Source organism: Zingiber officinale, chromosome 10A, assembly GCF_018446385.1.
Source record: "Zingiber officinale cultivar Zhangliang chromosome 10A, Zo_v1.1, whole genome shotgun sequence".
NCBI classification, from domain to species: Eukaryota; Viridiplantae; Streptophyta; class Magnoliopsida; order Zingiberales; family Zingiberaceae; genus Zingiber; species Zingiber officinale.
In genome coordinates, this window is record NC_056004.1 from 99283981 (window position 1) to 99305085 (window position 21105).

General features: G+C 38.3%; 1 protein-coding gene across 1 annotated transcript in view; it reads left to right on the forward strand.

Annotated features, from left to right (window-relative positions):
* The window catches only part of LOC122026842 (dynactin subunit 1-like), a 37328-nt gene that overhangs the window by 14795 nt on the left and 1428 nt on the right, over positions 1-21105 (forward strand). The window contains exons 4-6 of the mRNA XM_042585549.1: positions 13863-14025; positions 14139-14383; positions 14709-15387. Of these exons, the coding sequence (XP_042441483.1) occupies positions 13863-14025; positions 14139-14383; positions 14709-15387 (1087 nt within the window). The remainder of the gene's footprint in view (positions 1-13862; positions 14026-14138; positions 14384-14708; positions 15388-21105) is intronic.

Below are 21105 nucleotides of genomic sequence, written 5' to 3' on the forward strand. Positions count from 1 at the left end.
TAGAACGTAAGCCTCTTGTATTTAGTATTATTTCCAAAAATAACTAGTATGATGCGGAAAGAAAAATTACTAGTTATACCTTTTAGAAAAACCTCTTGATCTTCTACCGTATTCCTCTTCTTATCCCGGACGTCGTGTGGGCGACGATCTTCCGAGACGAGAACCACCACGCACCTTCTTCTTCTCCAAGCAAGGTTCGGCCACAAGAAGAACCACCTCCAAGGAAGAAGAACTTGATCACCACCAATACTCTAAGGGATCTTCAAGATGAGGCTTCCTCCTCTTCTTCTTCTCCTTCCTAGGTCCGGCCACCAACAAGAGTTCCAAGAGATGTATGGTTCGGCCACCAAAAGAGAAGAAAGGAGAAAGGCTAGGGCCGGCCACAAGAAGAAGAAAAGAGGGAGAGAAAAATAGAATAGATTCATTAGCAATGAAGCCTCCTCTACCCCCTCTTTTATAATCCTTGATCTTGGCAAATAAGGAAATTTTAATAAAAACTTCCTTAATTCTTTTGCCATTGAAAAGGAAAATTTATTTAATTAAAAATAATTTCCTTTCTCAATTTTATAATGGCCGGCCAAAAAAAAAAAACTCCAAGCAAATAAAATTTTAAACACCAATTAAAACTTCCTTATTTGCTTCCGGAATTTTATAAAAATTTCTCAATAATTTTTATCCCTTCATGATTGGTTTATAAAAAGGAAATTTAATAAATTAAAATCTTTCTTTTAAACATGTGAATAAAAGAAAGTTATCTCTAAAAATTAAAATCTCTTTTAATCTACAAATAAGGAAAGATATCAAATCTTTTCTTAATCTCTTGTAGAAACTTATAAAAGAGAATATTTAATTTTAAACTTTCTTTTAAGTCATGAATATGTTTAAAAGGAAAGTTTTCTTAAAATTTAAAATCCTCCTTTAATCAACAAATAAGGAAAGATTTCAAATTTTAAACTCTCTTTAAATATATAGATGATTTACAAATAAGGAAAGTTTTTACAAAAATTAAAACCATCCTTTTAAACTACAAATAAGGAAAGAGATTAATCTCTTCTCTTAATCTTTTGTAGAAAGCTATAAAAGGAAATTTTAATTTTAAACTCTCTTTAAAAACATGATATCCACATGAGAAATAATTTTAATAAAAATCCTTTTAATATTCTAGTGGCCAGCCACCTCAGCTTGGGACCCAAGCTTTGGCCGGCCACCAACTTAACTCATCCACTTGGTCTTGGCCGGCCCTAGCTTGGGTTCCAAGCTAGCTTGGCCGGCCCCATTGGATGGGTAAGAAGGTGGGTATGCGGTGGGTATAAATCTCTATATACTAGAGGCTACGATAGGGACCGAGAGGAGGAATTGGTTTTGGTCTCCCGATAAAATTAAGCATCCCGTGTTCGCCCCGAACACACAACTTAATTTTATCAATAATAATTCATTCCACTAGAGAACTATTATTGAACTACCGCACCAATCCCAAATTACATTTTGGGCTCCTTCTTATTATGAGTGTGTTAGTCTCCCTGTGTTTAAGATAACAAATGCCCACTAATTAAGTAAGTTACTGACAACTCACTTAATTAATATCTAGCTCCAAGAGTAGTACCACTCAACTTCATCGTCATGTCGGACTAAGTCCACCTGCAGGGTTTAACATGACAATCTTTATGAGCTCATCTTGGGGACATTATCAACCTAGATTACTAGGACACAGTTTCCTTCTATAATCAACAACACACACTATAAGTGATATCATTTCCCAACTTATCGGGCTTATTGATTCATCGAACTAAATCTCACCCATTGATAAATTAAAGAAATAAATATCAAATATATGTGCTTGTTATTATATTAGGATTAAGAGCACACTTCCATAATAACTGAGGTCTTTGTTCCTTTATAAAGTCAGTATAAAAGGAACGACCTCAAATGGTCCTACTCAATACACTCTAAGTGTACTAGTGTAATTATATAGTTAAGATATACTAATACCTAATTACACTACGACCTTCCAATGGTTTGTTCCTTTCCATCTTGGTCGTGAGCTACTGTTTATAATTTATAAGGAACCAATAACATGATCTTCTGTGTGTGACACCACACACCATGTTATCTACAATATAAATTAATTGAGCAACTACATTTATCATAAATGTAGACTTTTGACCAATGTGATTCTTATTTCTAGATAAATATTTATACCAAAAGCTAGGCTTTAAGTATACACTCTAACAATCTCCCACTTATACTAAAAGACTAAGCTGCCATATCTGCTGCCATACATCTGATTCCCATGCCTCTCAAAAGCTCTTGCCTTAAGGACCTTAGGTTATCATCTGATGCAATCTAGGCGGCAACAACTTCTCCTCGTTTATACGATTTCTCGTATTGGGTGGTACTTGCGCTCTATTGTGTTTACTTGCCTCATAGACTTATGGTTTCTTCGAGTTTGTTACTGCACCAACATTATTACAACAAATTGTAATAATCTTTGGACAAACCAGAAATCATATCTAAATCTATCTTGAGGTTATTGAGTCATTCAGCTTTTATGGCTACCTTAGAGGCTTGCCATATACTAAGCTTCTATGGTGGAGTCCAGATAAACACCTATGCCTATCACTCTTCCATAGTTATGACTTTACCTCCTAAAGTAAACACAAAACCCCGAGGTTGACTTAATATTGTCCCTGTCCGATTGGAAGTCAAAATCCATGCAACCCATAGGGACCAAAATAACTGCCTTGTAAACTAGCATATAATCTCTAGTGCCTCTAAGGTACTTATATGCTTTATTGCAGTCCAATGTCCTTGTCTAGGGTTACTTTGATATGTACTAACTATGCCCTTGGCAAAATAGATTTCTGATCTCGTGCATAGCATACATTAGGTTGTCTAACTGCCGAAGCATAAAGAACTGCCTACATGTCCTCAATCTCCTTTGATGTCATCGAAGACATCCCTTTAGATAAAGACACTCCATGCTTAAAAGGTAAGAAACCTTTCTAGGAGTCTTGCATGCTAAAAATGAGCAAGGATTTTTTCGATGTATTAAACTTGGGATATATCTATATATATATTTTTCTTGCGATCCCTTATTACTTTGATCACAAAAATATATATATTCTCCCAAGTCCTTTATATTGAATTATTTGGACAACCATACCCTTACTTCTGACAACATTTTGATATTGTTTCCAACTACCAAAATTGTTATCTACGTATAGTGCAAGAATCACCACCACGTTTCCATCACACCATTTGTATACACAAGACTTATCCGTTTACTCAATAAATCCAAAGGTCTGGATTACTTTGATAAACTGGATGTTCCAAGACCTTGAAGCTTTGCCTCAGTCCATAGACTGATTGAGCTTTCACACAAGATGCTCTTAGCCCTTTGTAATGAACCCTTCTGGTTTGCTTTATGTGGATGCTATCTTCAAGACTTCCATTAAGGAATGCTGTCTTGACATCCACTTACCAAATAGATAAAAGAATCTGGATAGACTTAAACATGGCTACCAGTGAAAAGTTTCCTTTTTCATCAAGCCTTGCTTTTGAAAGTTTCTACTTTCCTGTCTATCCCTCTTTTCCTATTATAGACCTTTTTACACCCAAAGGCTTTTACACCATTTGGTGTTTCTACAAGCTTCCAGATTTTATTAGAATATATATATTCTAATTCTGTTATTCATTACTCTTTGCCAAGATGTTGCATTTTTATCTTGGAGTGCTTCGTCATATGTCCGGAGATCAGGTTCATGTCCTCCAGAGATTAAGTCAAAAAACTCTCCCAAAACATGAATCCTTTTAGGTTGCTTATCAACCCTCCCACTACGACAAGGCACTTTCTGCAATTGTGTATCATTTGTGATACGTGTTGCAGTTTCCTTGTGGTATCTCATCTTGTACAGTTGGTACTAGATTAGACATGTCTTCTATTATTTCCTTAAGAACAAATTTTCTTATGGGCACATAGTCATTTTCTAAAAATCGGTCATTGATAATGACCTTCTGATTTTTAAGACTATAAACCTACTTTTGTTTCTCTAGGATAACTCACAAACAAGTGAACTCCTGCCCAACTTATCAGTGTCTCTCATATGCTAGACCACCCAAATCCGAATATACTAGGCTTATGCCCATTCTGCAATTCTATGGGAGTAGAGAGTTCTGACTTTAGAAGGTATTATGTTCACTTCTGTTTCTAGTGTATATCCTTAAAACAAATTTGGTAATAACTCATCATCGATCTAATTATTCCATAAGAGCCTTATACCTTCCTTTTTCTACACCATTCTGTAGGGGTGTACCAGGTGTAGTTAGTTGGGATTGAATCCCTACTTTTGATAAGTGACTCCTAAATTCTCCCAAGTGGTACTTGCCACTACGATCTCACCGTAGTGTCTTAATACTTTTACTTTGACGTTTCTCCGCATCAGCCTTGTACACTTTGAACTAATCAAAGTACTTAGTCTTGCGGCACATTAAGTAAATGTATTTGTATCTTGAATAGTTATCTATAAAATAGATGAAATATTCGATACTACCTCTTGCCTGGATAGTCATAGGATCACATAAATCAGAATGAACCAATTCCAACATATCTTTGGCTCCATACCCCTTAGACTTAAAAGCTTCTTGGTTATTTTTCCTTCCAAGTAAGACTCGCAGGTTGGAAAGATTTCCACTACTAATGAACCCAAAAGTTCATCAGCTACCAATGAATCCTACTCAAGTTAATATAACCTAGCCTTAGATGCCAAAGATATAATTGGTTCATCTCCGAAGGTTGCTTCCTCTTAAAGTTAGAAGATGTGTTATAATTTCCATTTATTACATCGTGGGAGTTATTGGATTATAAATTGTCAACCAACATACCAGAATCGATAACTTGTCTATTTTTCTTGATAACAGCTTTGTTATCAAAATAGACACAATATCTATTCTATAATAGTTTGGAAACTGAAATCAGGTTCTTCCTAAACTTAGTACGTAAAGACAATTACTAATAATCCAAATTTTATTCTCATTAGAGAATAAACCTCTCCCACTGCAATAGCTTCTACTTTTGCAGTAGTGCCCATGTGAACGGTGTTTTTTATTTTCATTTAGTTGTCGGGTTTCCTGGAACCCTGCAATGAATCAGTGGCTCACATACCAGGTACCGGTAGATAACTCCACTAAACATGTTTCAACTAATGAATAAAATACACCTATATTGTTCTTAGTTCTAAAAGGACAGTCTACCTTAATGTCCAAATCCTATTTCCAATCAATTATAATTGGGACCACTAAGTATATCAGCTAGGGATTGACCATTATCCTAAGAATCACAAAAATATTTGGTTAAGACCAACACCTTAAAAATCCCCATGAATTTTGTATGCCACGTTAGTGTGGACGTATACAAATTCAAAGAGGAAATTTTATCATTTAATTTTATTATCTCGTCATCCTTACTTTATGACGAATAAAATAGTTGGTCTATCTTTTAATCAAATATTTGGTCAAGACTCTAAATTTAAAATAATATTGATTCCTCTAACAATACTATTTAAATTTACCAACACCTCAAAACACCGTGCATTTTGCATGCCACGTTAGTGTGGACGTATACAAAATCAACATTTGTAAGAGGAGGGTTTTCACCCATTAACTATCTTGTCAACGTAACTTTATGACAAATAAAATTATCTCAAACACCGTTAATTTTGTATGCCACGTTAGTGTGGACGTATACAAAATCAATCATTTGTAAGAGGGGTTTTAACCCTTTAATTTTATTATCTTGTCAACCTAGTTTTATGACAAATTAATAGTTGGTTTTATTTGCTCACACAAATAATAGCAGTGACTCCGATGGGGAGGATACTATTAGATATGTCTAAGTGTATACCATTACTTGACACTAAGTCCATTAATAAGATTATGCCCCTTCCGTTGGGGAAGATCACACGCTCTTAATTAACTTCCTATAGTCATCCAAAAATGGAAGTCTGTTCTAGTGATCCACAAACAAGCTCATCCGTTATGGAGGAAGGCACTCAGAGCCAACGCGCAAGCTTGTTTGCATCACTTACAAACCAGTAATGGAGACCATGGGATTTATTTAAAAATCCCTCTCCCACTTAGTTATTTATAAACGAGGAATTTTAACTATGCTAGCCTACTAGTCATGTATACTAACATGCACACACAGCACAATATAAAAGCAATAAATAGAAAATCTAATTTTCAACTATTATGGCTTTTATCTCTAGTTGTCCTCCGTGTGTTGTCATCCCAAGCTGCTGCCATATTTGGCCACTGCCTCCGGGTCTAGCTGTCGCATCCATCTTGCTCCTAGTTCCGCTGCGCCTCTGGTCCATAGAAGGTTCCACGCTTTGCAAGATTCGATCCACGACATAAATAGAATTTTACATTTTTGATCCTATATTCCATAAAAGGAATGTACATGTATCTAGATCAAAAATAAAATCCTAATAAAACTAAATACAGCTCCTGCTGTATTTTATAATACAATCATGCACACACAATAAAATGCCCTTGACATGTCCAAGGGTCCAATCACACACATAATAACTATAAGCCATAATAGTTGGATCCTGCATCCACAAAGTTAGCACATCCTACTATTATCCTGCCTAAATTATGTATGACATGTGCATAATTAGACTAAATACCAAATACACAGAGGCAAAACCCTAGCTCTGATACCAATTATTGGTTGCTACTCGGAAAACCTATAGGTTCCACTGTACAAAATTTTTGTACAAAGGTCTGAACCTTTTCCTAGCTACCATGTGTTCTTTTAAATTAAATTTTGGATCGCCTGCGGAACTTTACACGTTTGATCCAAAACTTAATCTATTTGTTCTTTTAGGTTTTGACTTGGATCTCCTGCGGAACTTAACACGTTTGACCCAAGTCTCCTTAAGTTATTAATTCCATTAAATATTAATTTCCATTAAATATTAATTTCCATAAAAGGTTCCCAGTACTGACGTGGCGAGGCACATGGCCTTCTTGGATATGGGAGCAACCACCACCGACTAGACAAAACCTTTAATAGAAAGCTAATATTTAATTTCCTAAAATAACTTTAGGTTAACCAAAGAGAACAATCAAATCACAAGGAAAAGAAAGAAACAAAAGAACACAACTTCGAAAAACCATATTCGAAACACTAGAACGTAAGCCTCTTGTATTTAGTATTATTTCCAAAAATAACTAGTATGATGCGGAAAGAAAAATTACTAGTTATACCTTTTAGAAAAACCTCTTGATCTTCTACCGTATTCCTCTTCTTATCCCGGACGTCGTGTGGGCGACGATCTTCCGAGACGAGAACCACCACGCACCTTCTTCTTCTCCAAGCAAGGTTCGGCCACAAGAAGAACCACCTCCAAGGAAGAAGAACTTGATCACCACCAATACTCCAAGGGATCTTCAAGATGAGGCTTCCTCCTCTTCTTCTTCTCCTTCCTAGGTCCGGCCACCAACAAGAGTTCCAAGAGATGTATGGTTCGGCCACCAAAAGAGAAGAAAGGAGAAAGGGCCGGCCACATAAGAAGAAGAAAAGAGGGAGAAAAATAGAATAGATTCATTAGCAATGAAGCCTCCTCTACCCCTCTTTTATAATCCTTGATCTTGGCAAATAAGGAAATTTTAATAAAAACTTCCTTAATTCTTTTGCCATTGAAAAGGAAAATTTATTTAATTAAAAATAATTTCCTTTCTCAATTTTATAATGGCCGGCCACAAAAAAAAAACTCCAAGCAAATAAAATTTTAAACACCAATTAAAACTTCCTTATTTGCTTCCGGAATTTTATAAAAATTTCTCAATAATTTTTATCCCTTCATGATTGGTTTATAAAAAGGAAATTTAATAAATTAAAATCTTTCTTTTAAACATGTGAATAAAAAGAAAGTTATCTCTAAAAATTAAAATCTCTTTTAATCTACAAATAAGGAAAGATATCAAATCTTTTCTTAATCTCTTGTAGAAACTTATAAAAGAGAATATTTAATTTTTAAACTTTCTTTTAAGTCATGAATATGTTTAAAAAGGAAAGTTTTCTTAAAATTTAAAATCCTCCTTTAATCAACAAATAAGGAAAGATTTCAAATTTTAAACTCTCTTTTAAATATATAGATGATTTACAAATAAGGAAAGTTTTTACCAAAAATTAAAACCATCCTTTTAAACTACAAATAAGGAAAGAGATTAATCTCTTCTCTTAATCTTTTGTAGAAAGCTATAAAAGGAAATTTTAATTTTAAACTCTCTTTAAAAACATGATATCCACATGAGAAATAATTTTAATAAAAATCCTTTTAATATTCTAGTGGTCGGCCACCTAAGCTTGGGACCCAAGCTTTGGCCGGCCACCAACTTAACTCATCCACTTGGTCTTGGCGGCCCTAGCTTGGGTTCCAAGCTAGCTTGGCCGGCCCCATTGGATGGGTAAGAAGGTGGGTATGCGGTGGGTATAAATCTCTATATACTAGAGGCTACGATAGGGACCGAGAGGCGGAATTGGTTTTGGTCTCGCGATAAAATTAAGCATCCCGTGTTCGCCTTGAACACACAACTTAATTTTATCAATAATAATTCATTCCACTAGAGAACTATTATTGAACTACGCACCAATCCCAAATTACATTTTGGGCTCCTTCTTATTATGAGTGTGTTAGTCTCCCTGTGTTTAAGATAACAAATGTCCACTAATTAAGTAAGTTACTGACAACTCACTTAATTAATATCTAGCTCCAAGAGTAGTACCACTCAACTTCATCGTCATGTCGGACTAAGTCCACCTGCAGGGTTTAACATGACAATCCTGATGAGCTCCTCTTGGGGACATTCTCAACCTAGATTACTAGGACACAGTTTCCTTCTATAATCAACAACACACACTATAAGTGATATCATTTCCCAACTTATCGGGCTTATTGATTCATCGAACTAAATCTCACCCATTGATAAATTAAAGAAATAAATATCAAATATATGTGCTTGTTATTATATTAGGATTAAGAGCACACACTTCCATAATAACTGAGGTCTTTGTTCCTTTATAAAGTCAGTATAAAAGGAACGACCTCAAATGGTCCTACTCAATACACTCTAAGTGTACTAGTGTAATTATATAGTTAAGATATACTAATACCTAATTACACTACGACCTTCCAATGGTTTGTTCCTTTCCATCTTGGTCGTGAGCTACTGTTTATAATTTATAAGGAACCAATAACATGATCTTCTGTGTGTGACACCACACACCATGTTATCTACAATATAAATTAATTGAGCAACTACATTTATCATAAATGTAGACTTTTGACCAATGTGATTCTTATTTCTAGATAAATATTTATACCAAAAGCTAGGCTTTAAGTATACACTCTAACAGTGTACTCACCGATCTGAAGATTTTGATACCGCTTAGGGAGCGGATCATCCAATACACTCTGAGAAAATGGGGAGATGACTTTCTCTGGTGAACTATCGCTAGTTATCGTTTTGATCTTACGCTTTTCTTTGTCGGGTGCCTCGCCAGAGGATTCTTGGAACACAGGCCTCCTACCCCCCTGCTCCATGGGAGTGCGAAGGAAGGCTCGCGGACGTCTTGTCGGAGAAACAGCAGCTGGAGGAAAATACGCATGTTCCTCCTCTTCCAGTTCCTTTCCTTTTTGATGTTCAGTAGTTGAAATCGCCGGGTTATGGGCCGTTGGTAGAGTAGCTCCAGTGTGAGCTTGAAGTTGTTATTGTTGTTGTTGTAAGGCTTTTTGTACATGAGAATTGATGAGGAAATCCAGATCCTCTTGACTGATGGTGAGTAGGTTTGATTTTTCGGCTTCTTCCATCTTGTAGTCTCAGATTCAGGTTAAGTTCCCGCAGACGGCGCCAAATTTGATCCTATCTGAGAAGCTAGGCAAGACGGAGATCCGGTGAAAAGAAACCCACCGCTGGTGAAGGGTAATGCTGCTAGCAAAGAATAATGTCTGGAGAATGCCGATCTGAGAAACCCAAAGCGGATCGGGAAAAATAGAGTCACCGAATGCCTTCCTCGCACGAAGATCTGATGACGAAAGAGACCTCCTGCACACAAGAGACCAGCCAACACTATCGTCAGTGACCTAAGACCGGGGTGGGAATCCCTGACTAGACCCTCTAACGCTCAAGTCAGTGATCTCTCTCCATGTGGAAGAAGGGAGAAGAAAATGAACAGTAGCTGGCAATTAGGGTTATGGATGTGCGCAATGATGTGAACTCACCCAGCCAACGGAGAGGATTCCCCTTTTTATACCACTTCATATAACCTCCGTAGTCATGAAGTGGACCTCGGTTTGTTAGAGTTTGTTATGAGATGACGTCAGCTGCGTACTTGTGGTGAATGACTTTTAAGGAATCTTTCTTGTATCCCAGATGTACCTTTTTTATCGTTTAGCACCTGCAAAATAATCTAAAAACACATTTCCCGCCAAAATATATAATATCCTCTCATATAGTCACATATTGTAGATATCTTAATTAAGTATCTTATTGGAAATATTTACCTATCTTATGAGTCTGTTTAAAGTGTTTCTATCGTTTCTTCCCGCTCCTCCTGCTTCTATTATATCATGGATAGCTCAACGTTCCTTATATCGGTTGAAGTTAAATCATGACTAGGTGTAGTTAATGATTATTATTCTTCATGAGGCTTCTATCCGCGCCCTTCTATGTTAATTATCCTAAGTAACATTAGATTATATTTTATTGAGTATCTTTCCAAGGTATTGGTCAACCTGCTGATATTGGCTTTTCTTCTCACAGGCATGTCCCGGCCGATAGTAGCCTACCTCCTTTGAGGTATATGCTTATCGGTGTGGGTCCACCTCCTTGGAGGCCTATCCCGACCGATATTGGTCTTCTCTTCTAAGAGTATGTCTCGATCGATATTGGCCTACCTCCTTTGAGGCATGTCCCAGCCGATATTAGCCTACCTCCTTTGAGGTATATGCTGATCAATGTGGGTCTACTTCCTTGGAGGCATATCCCGACTAATATTGGTCTTCTCTCCTAAGAGTATGTCTCGATTGATGTTGGCCTACCTCCTTTGAGGCATGTCCCGGCCGATATTAGCCTACCTCCTTCGAGGTATATCCCGGACGATATTAGCCTTCTCTTCTAAGAGTATGTCTCGATCGATATTGGCCTACCTCCTTTGAGGCATGTCCCGGCCGATATTAGCCTACCTCCTTTGAGGTATATGCTGATCGATGTGGGTCTACCTCCTTGGAGGCCTATCCCGACCGATATTGGTCTTCTCTTCTAAGAGTATGTCTCGATCGATATTGGCCTACCTCCTTTGAGGCATGTCTCGGCCAATATTAGCCTACCTCCTTTGAGGTATATGCTGATCGATGTGGGTCTACCTCCTTGGAGGCGTATCCCGACTGATATTGGTCTTCTCTCCTAAGAGTATGTCTCGATCGATGTTGGCCTACCTCCTTTGAGGCATGTCCCGACCGATATTAGCCTACCTCCTTCGAGGTATATCCCGGACGATATTAGCCTTCTCTTCTAAGAGTATGTCTCGATCGATATTGGCCTACCTCCTTTGAGGCATGTCCTGACCGATATTAGCCTACCTCCTTTGAGGTATATGCTGATCGATGTGGGTCTACCTCCTTGGAGGCGTATCCCGATCAATATTGGTCTTCTCTCCTAAGAGTATGTCTCGATCGATGTTGGCCTACCTCCTTTGAGGCATGTCCCATCCGATATTAGCCTACCTCCTTCGAGGTATATCCCGGACGATATTAGCCTATCTCCTTTAGGGCATATCTCGGCCGAGATTAGCCTACCTCATTCGAGGTATATCCCGGCCGATATTAGCCTACCTCCTTCGAGGTATATCCCGGACGATATTAACCTATCTCCTTTAGGGCATATCCCGACCGAGATTAGCCTACCTCCTTCGAGGTATATCCCGGCCAATATTAGCCTACCTCCTTCGAGGTATATCCCGGCCGATATTGGCCTATCTTCTTGGTTTGATTACCTCCTTTCCTTTCCTTTCCTTATCGGGGACCCATAAAACCTAACCCATATCAGTAAGGTTAACTGTTACTGGTCATGACAACTCTTATCAGAAACTAGTTTATTTTTGTGAAGTTAAACTTCTTCTTCGTATCTGTTGTTAAAAATTATTTGTGTTAATGAATTTGTCTGACCCTTTGGTTTACATGCTTATTTCATGCTTTTATCTTTCGTATTTACATGTTTTAAAATTATTCTTCCTCTGCTATCAAACTTGTTCTTTTCCATTTATGGGGGTTTACTTCCTCCTTCCTGAATTTATCCCCTTCTGGTAACTGACTTTTTCCTGTTCACTTTATCCTAACATATTGAATATCGCCCGGTCTATTACCATTAACTAACTAACTAACTATGTATATATATATATATATATATATATATATATATTAATCAATACACTATAATACCATCAATTTCGACTGGCCTATTATAACCGATTGACTTACACTTATGTCTACAAATATCATCTGGTGCTTTATACTTAACTAGACTCTATCTGATCTAGTATAATTGTCCAATATGATATAGTCAATTTCGACCGATCTATTATATCTGCAAATATCGTCCGGCGCTTTATACTTAACTAAATCTCGTTTGATCTAGTATGACCATTCAATATGATATAGTCAATTTCGACCGGTCTATTATATCTGCAAATATCGTCCGACACTTTGCACTTAACTAAATCTCGTCCGATCTAGTATGATCGTCCGGGTTTGTTGTTTAATCAGATAGATAGTCTTAAGTTACCCGATCGACCTTATACCCGATCGATTTTCCTCATACCTCTTTGATTCTTTAAGAATCAAGTGCAGAGAGAGAAAAACTTGTCACATTTTTTGAGGATGATTGCTAAGTTTACCTTCCTTTCCTTGGGGTTCGGCCTTCTTTTTTGAATTTGATCCTCTTCTTTTTTTGTACCTAAGTTTTTCACAAATTATTATTGATCTTCGGGTTTCTTCTTTTTCCAGTTTTCCCCTATCTTTTTAAGGGTTTTTGGTATAGGGCACAGAAGGAAAGCAAAGGTTTAAGACGCTCTCTTCTGCTCCCCGACTATTCCTTCTTCTTCCTCTCCCTCTGGTCATCTTCCTTCTATTATTCCGCCATGGCCACTCCTTCCCCAGCGTGGTTTCTTTCGTGCGCTTCTAACCTTATCGATTCAAAAGAGGTGGAGTTACAAATGAATTATGGTTTTTATTCCTATATAGTTCGCCCTACCTCTCAGAGTGGTCCGCATCTTCCTCCTCTAGGAAGTATATCTATCTTTTGGGATTAAGCTTTACAAGGTTTCCAATTTCCTCTTCATCCCTTTTTTGTTGATGTTAGTACCTACTTTGAAATTCCTCTTAATCAGCTTATTCTCAATCTTTTTCTATCCTTGTGGGTTTTGTTGGGGTATCTAAACTGCTAGATTTTCCTCTGTCCCCTCGCCTTTTTCACTACTTCTTCATTCCCCGCCAAGTAGACATCGGTATCTTTAAATTTCAGCCTTATCCAAGTTAAAGGGGGCTAAATTTTATTTATCGGCCTTGATTGTGGAGGGTCTAATGTTTCCCTTTGGAATAAGCTCCATCGAAACCCCCTTGGAGGTCTCTTTTGGTTTATTCAGACATTCTCGACTATGTTTATTAGCCATTTGTTAATTATTTTCTATAATAACGCCTAATTTTTATATTTCAGCTGAAGCTCTTCTACCTACTTTCATGTACAAGAACACAACTATGACCATGTCTTTTTTGAATAAACTTGGAGAAAAATTGCTATAGGCTCGTCGAGCTAATCCTATTACCTTTACTCTGGGTTTATTATCTAAGGAAGAGCAAGCAGCGGAAGCTATTGCTTCCTTGGAAGAGGAAGAAGAACAACCTTTTCTTGCCATACACAAGGAACCCAGGCTTACCGAGGAAGTTCCCTTTCGTGACACTTTTGGTACTTTTGTGCAGATCCCCATTGTTCCTTCACCTATTTCTTTTTAGAGAGGTAAAGAACTAATGCCCCTACTCACATTGTCTCCAACCTTTCTCTTAATATGATGAGACCAGGTCTACTTATTCCTTCCTCTTCTGTTACTGTTTCAGCTACTTCTGCTTCTCAGATGGCTACTACTACTTCTGCATCCTCTCAACCTCTCTCCTTGGCCTTACCTCCTCTAACTTCTGGACCACGAGCTAAAAGAACACCTTGCAGGAGATCTTCTCTGAGTCCAGGACCATCAGCCATCCATGCCTCAACAACTGAATCAACTTTCATTGCTTTGCCATCTTCCATCCCCTCTAGCTCTTCCTCTGTTGTTCCCATTTCTACCACTCCCTCTCCTTCTCTTCCTTCTTCTTCCACCCGACCTTCTTCACCTTCTGCCCCCCCCACCTTTGTTTAGACAAGCTATGGGTCTGCCCTCTTAAATGGGACAAGTTTCGGATCCTCCTAGTTACAGTTCTCTACAGCTACAAGGCCCTTTGGCTGAGTCTTGGCTACATAGCCAAGAGCTGTTAAGGGGCACCAGTATTTCAAACCGCGTTGACAGTCATAGTCGTTAAGCTGTTGCCGTAAGTGTTTTTCATTATACATTGTTAACGTCTTATTATTTCCCGCTAACTGCATTATTATTTTAGTTTCTTGCCTCAAGTCTTCATCTAGACCAGCTACTCATTGCTCTGGAAAGGGACAATAGCAAGTTAAAAGCTCAAGTAGAGGCACTGAAAGCCAATCTTCCTCCTTCCCACATTGAGCTTACTCAATTGCAAGAGAAGATAGCTTTACAGACTCAACAAATAGAGGCTATGAAAAAGGAATTGCAGCATCAACAACAATTATTGAAAAATAAAGAGCTTGAAAGGAAAACCTTGGAGTTACAAGTAGATTGGTTAAACTCTAGGCTTCAGGTGGAAACTGCTTTGAAGGACAAAGCTATTTCAGATGTTTCTCATAAAAACATTCTCTTAGGAAAAGTGGAGAGGCTTCACAATATTTTTCTTTCTGAGCAGGCTCAAGATTTATCATCAAAAGAGTTTGCCTTTCTACAAGAGCAAGAACAAAGAAAGACTCAGGATGCAGAGATATCCTCACTCCAAAAGGAACTAGAACAGCTTAAATTGGAAAGAGACACTCTCAAAGATCAAAATACTAAACTACGAACTAAATTTCAGAGTTATAAGGAACATGAGGAAGACCGATGGGAGGACAAGTGTTTAGCCTATCTGAGGTCTCCAAAGTTTAACGATGAATATGTCCGTCGTATGATAGGGACTTTGAATCATATTGTGACAGGGGTTATTCAGCAATTGAGGGAAGGTGATTATCTATCTCGAGAACCCCCCTCTCTATTCATAAACCGTCGCAAACTTAATCAAGAATTGTCCGAAAACTTGACAAGCAATTTTGAGTAAGCATGATTATGTATTCATAAAAGACTTGTAATTAAGTACTTGCAATATTTGTAAAAATTTGTACTTACCTGTTTTTCCGACCTTCATTATTTGGCTGTTGCTTCTTGAGAATAAGTACTATCTTGCTCAAAAACTTTTCCTGTTGTGGTATCTTAATTGATCATATGGCTCTGAACAATAAGGCTTTTCCATAAACTCCTTGATCTCTATTCAGGCATGTCTGTATATAAAGAATTCGAAAGACCTCAGTGCTTTCGAGGGACGTGTAATTGCGTGTAACTTTATATGAAAAACTCCATAGGATTTATGTGTTCTTGGTTGAGCGTACAATCCCGAGTGATTTTAAATAGAGAACTTCATATAATTGTGACTTCTGATGGGGAATGTAATCTTGAAGGATTATATATAAAGAATGCCCTCTGAACTTTGAATCCTGGTTGAGAGTGTAATACCGAGTGATCTTTGTAAAGAAATCCAGATGACTTTGAATCTAGGTCAGGCCTATAATCTCGAACGATTTAATATGAAGAATTTCATCAACCTTTGAATTTTCGGTCGGGCGTGTAATCCCGATCGATTTAATATGAAGAATTTCATCAACCTGGTCAAGTGTGTAATCCCGATTAATTTGAGTCGATAGAGTCCTGTGCTCTATCATATTTTAGTCAGGTACTCAATCCTGCATGACTTTGCTAATGATAGTTTAAAGTCTTCGGTTCCTCCCAGGAAGGCCCGCCCAGGTTACTTCAAGAGATTTCTCGATCGACTATGTTTATGCTAGTTTAAAGTTTCCGGTTCATCTCAAGAAGACCTGTCTGGGTTTATTCAAGAGATTTCCCGATTGACTATGTTTTTGATAGTTTAAAGTCTCCGGTTCCTCTCGAGAAGGCCCGTCCGGGTTACTCTAAGAGATTTTCCGATCGATTATGTTTATGCTAGTTTAAAGTCTCCGGTTCCTCTCAAGAAGACCCGTCCAGGTTTATTCAAGAGATTTTCCGATCGACTATGTTTTTGATAGTTTAAAGTCTCCGGTTCCTCTCGAGAAGGCCCGTTCGGGTTACTCCAAGAGATTTTCCGATCGACTATTTTTATGCTAGTTTAAAGTCTCTGGTTCCTCTCAAGAAGACCCGTCCGGGTTTATTCAAGAGATTTCCCGATCGACTATTTTTTTGATAGTTTAAAGTCTCTGGTTCCTCTCGAGAAGGCCCGTTCGGATTACTCCAAAAGATTTTTTGATCGACTATGTTTTTGATAGTTTAAAGTCTCCGGTTCCTCTCGAGAAAGCCCGTCCGGGTTACTTCAAGAGATTTTCCGATCGACTATATTTTTGATAGTTTAAAGTCTCCGGTTCCTCTCAAGAAGGCCCGTCCGGGTTACTCCAAGAGATTTCCCAATCGACTGTGTTTATGCTAGTTTAAAGTCTCCGGCTCCTCTCAAGAAGACCCGTCCGGGTTTATTCAAGAGATTTCCCGATGGACTATGTTTTTGATAGTTTAAAGTCTCCGGTTCCTCTCAAGAAGACCCGTCCGGGTTTATTCAAGAGATTTCCCGATCGACTATGATTTATGCTGGTTTACAATCTCCGATTCCTCTCAAGAAGACCCGTCCGGGTTTATTCAAGAGATTTCCCGATCGATTGTGTTTATGCTAGTTTAAAATCTCCGGTTCCTCTCAAGAAGACCCGTCCGGGTTTATTCAAGAGATTTCCCGATCGACTATGTTTTTGATAGTTTAAAGTCTTCGGTTCCTCTCGAGAAGGCCCGTCTGGGTTACTCCAAGAGATTTTCCAATCGACTATGATTTATATTGGTTTAAAGTCTTCGGTTCCTCTCAGGAAGACCCGTCCGGGTTTTTTTCAAGAGATTTCTCGATCGACTATGTTTTGATAGTTTAAATTCTCCGGTTCCTCTCAAGAAGGCCCGTCTGGGTTACTTCAAGAGATTTTCCGATCGACTATATTTATACTAGTTTAAAGTCTCCGGTTCCTCTCGAGAAGACCCGTCCGGGTTTATACAAGAGATTTCCCGATCGACTATGTTTTTGATAGTTTAAAGTCTCCGGTTCCTCTCGAGAAGGCCCGTCCGGGTTACTCCAAGATATTTTTCGATCGACTATGATTTATGCTGGTTTAAAGTCTCCAGTTCCTCTCAGGAAGACCCATCCGGGTTTTTTCAAGAGATTTCTCGATCGACTATGTTTTTGATAGTTTAAAGTCTCCGGTTCCTCTCGAGAAGGCCTGTTCAGGTTGCTTCAAGAGATTTTCCGATCGACTATGTTTATGCTAGTTTAAAGTCTTCGATTCCTCTCAAGAAGACCCATCTGGATTTATTCAAGAGATTTCCCAATCGACTATGTTTTTGATAATTTAAAGTCTCCGGTTCCTCTCAAGAAGGCCCGTCCGGGTTACTCCAAGAGATTTTCCGATCGACTATGTTTTTGATAGTTTAAAATCTCCAGTTCCTCTCGAGAAGGCCCATCTGGGTTACTCCAAGAGATTTCCTGATCGACTATGATTTGAGTGGAACTAAAAGTGCTTTCACTAACCTTGTGATGGTTTATCGTCTTCGAGATTTCTTAAGGAAACCTGATTGATCATTCCTTAAAGCTCCCAATTGACGGCCGCTTGAGCATAATAAAAATGTTTGCCCGGTAATCACCATGCTATTTAAACCGTGTTTATTTTTGGGGTGATACTTGGCCTGCATTGTATTTACCAAATTAAATGAAGTACATAAATTGCAAGCATGCTTGTTATCTTTTTGCAGAACCGAATGGAGGGGAATTGCTTAAAGTAAACTTGATTTGTTCTTTTGGACATGCTAAGCTTCACGTGATTGGATGATTGGAATATACTGAGGAGGCATTAATTCGCTCGTTCAGGGATATCTATATTTCTCGAGCGATATAATCTTGTTAAGTTTGGTAGGGCTGTAAATGATTTGCACTCCATGGGCGCCCGTGAATTCTTCCTTCTGTGTCTTGGAGATAATATGAACCTGATGCCAGTTTTTCTACCACCTTGTAGGGTCCTTCCCATTGTGGTGCTAATTTGTTAACATCCCTAGTGGGCTTGGTACGCTTCCATACTAGATCCCCCAGTTGAAAGAATCCTGGGATGACTCTTCTGTTATAATTTTATCTCATTCGTTGTCAGTATGATATAAGACGAGTTGTAGCTTTGTCTCGAATTTCTTCTATCAGATCTAGCTCCATTAGTCGTCTACCTGCATTGTCATCGTCATATAGTTATCTTCTGTCGGATTCTACTCCCACCTCGATAGGAATTATAGCTTCTCCTCTATAAACCAGTTGGAAGGGAGTAATCCCTGTAGCTTCTCGAGGTGTAGTACGATATGCCCAAAGAACACTGGGCAATTCATCTACCCAGCCGCCTCCTACATGATCCAGTTTGGTTTTTAGACCTTTTATAATCTCTCTGTTGGTTACTTCTGCTTGACCGTTACTCTGTGGATACGCTACAGAGGTGAATGTTTGAGTAATTACGTAGCTTTTACACCAATCTAAGATTCTGTCTCCTTGAAAATACCTTCTATTATCAGAGACTAATTTATGGGGTATACTGAATCTGCAAACAATATTTTTCCACAAGAATTTAATAACCGCATCTTTAGTAATCCGAGCAAGTGGTTCTGCTTCTACCCATTTAGAGAAATAGTCTACTACTACTAATAAAAATCTTCTCTGTGCCGTTGCCATAGGAAATGGACCAACTATATCCATGCCCCATTGATCAAAGGGGTAGGAAACTATAGAGGTTCTTAATAATTGTGTAAGATGATGTGGAATATTCTGATGTTTCTGACAAAAAATGCAAGTTCTTACAAATTTGGTAGCATCTTCATGTAAAGTAGGCCAGAAATATCCTGCTAGTAAAATTCTGCGGGCTAAGGATCTTCCTCCTATATGACTATCACATGAGCCCTGATGGACCTCTTGCAAGATTAATTGTATATCTTTTGTTCTAATATATTTAAGCAAAGGTCTTGAGAAAGCCCTTTTATATTACTGTTCCCCTATCATAGTGTATTGAGAAACTCTCTTCTTGAATATTCTTGCTTGTTCTGCATCAATCGGAAGAATGCCCTGCTGCAAATATAATATGATTTGTGCTCTCTAATCACCTTGTATCTCTATTTCAACCTGTCTTTCAATACAAGATACTAATAACGTCTGCTCAACTGGCCGATCCAAGCTCCATGGCGTTATAGCAGAGGCCAATTTAGCTAATTCATCTGCTACTTGATTCTCAGATCGAGGAATTTTTTGTATATTTACTTCTTGAAACTGAGCTTTCAATTTATCAAATGCCTCAGCATATAACCTGAGTCTATCATTGTTGATTTCGAAGTTACCTGATAATTGTTGGGCTGCTAACTGAGAGTCAGAATAAATATAAATCCGGGATGCTCCCACATGCCGAGCGACCTATAACCCTGCTGTCAATGCTTTATATTCTGCTTCATTATTAGTGGCCCTATAATTCAGCCTGACAGAAAGTTGAAGCTTATCTTCCCTTGGAGATATGAGGAGAATACCAATTTCACTACCTTGTCTGGTTGAAGATCCATCCATATATACTTCCCAAGTACTTTCTTCTTTAGGACCCTAAACTTCTATGATGAAATCTTCTAGAGATTGTGCTTTGATGGCCGAGCGGGGTTGGTACTGTATATCATACTCACTAAGTTCGTTTTCTATTTAATCAACCGACCAGATGCCTCTGGATTAAGTAAAACCCGCCTGAGAGTACTGTTAGTCGATACAATAATTGCATGTGCTAAAAATATGGATGCAACCTCTGGGCAGTTAACACTAATGCATAGGACAACTTTTCGAGTGTAGTATATCTACACTCGGCTCCTTTTAATAAATGACTAGAGAAATATACAGGTTGTTGCTCTTTCCCTTCCTGTCCAATTAACACAGAACCTACAGCATTTTCATTAGCTGACAAATATACCCATAGGGTTTCTCCAACTACAGGCTTAGCCAACATGGGAAGGGTGGAAAAGTAATCTTTCAATTCCTGGAAGGCTTTATCGCATTCTTCATCCCATTGAAATTTGTTAGCCTTCCGTAGTATTTTGAAGAAATGGAAGCTACGATCGACCGACCTTGAAATGAATCTAGACAAGGCGGTGATCCGACCGGTGAGTCTTTGAGCTTCCCTCATATTGCGTGGTGGCTCCATGTTCTGAAGCGCTCTGACTTTGCTCGGGTTGGCTTCTATTCCCCGCTCGGACACCATATAACCCAGGAACTTTTCACCTTTTGCTCCAAACAAACATTTACCCGGGTTCAACTTGAGTCCATACTGTCTCAAATATACCCATAGGGTTTAAGGAGGATGTCTAAAAATAGGTGGTCAACTATTCTATAAGTAATTGAACAAAGGATTTTATGTATAGTCTTGAGTGAGTATGAGGTTAATTAGGTTTTTCGACTTCACTCTGCCTACAAAAATCGGTCAGGACTGCGTTTGATCAGAATATTTTGATCTAGCCCCCGCCCTAAGTTATTCATATTTTCTCCTCATTCTCCTCTTTATTACGCCTAGGAAATCGAACATCTTTTTCAACATTTCCTCGTTGTTGATTGGTTC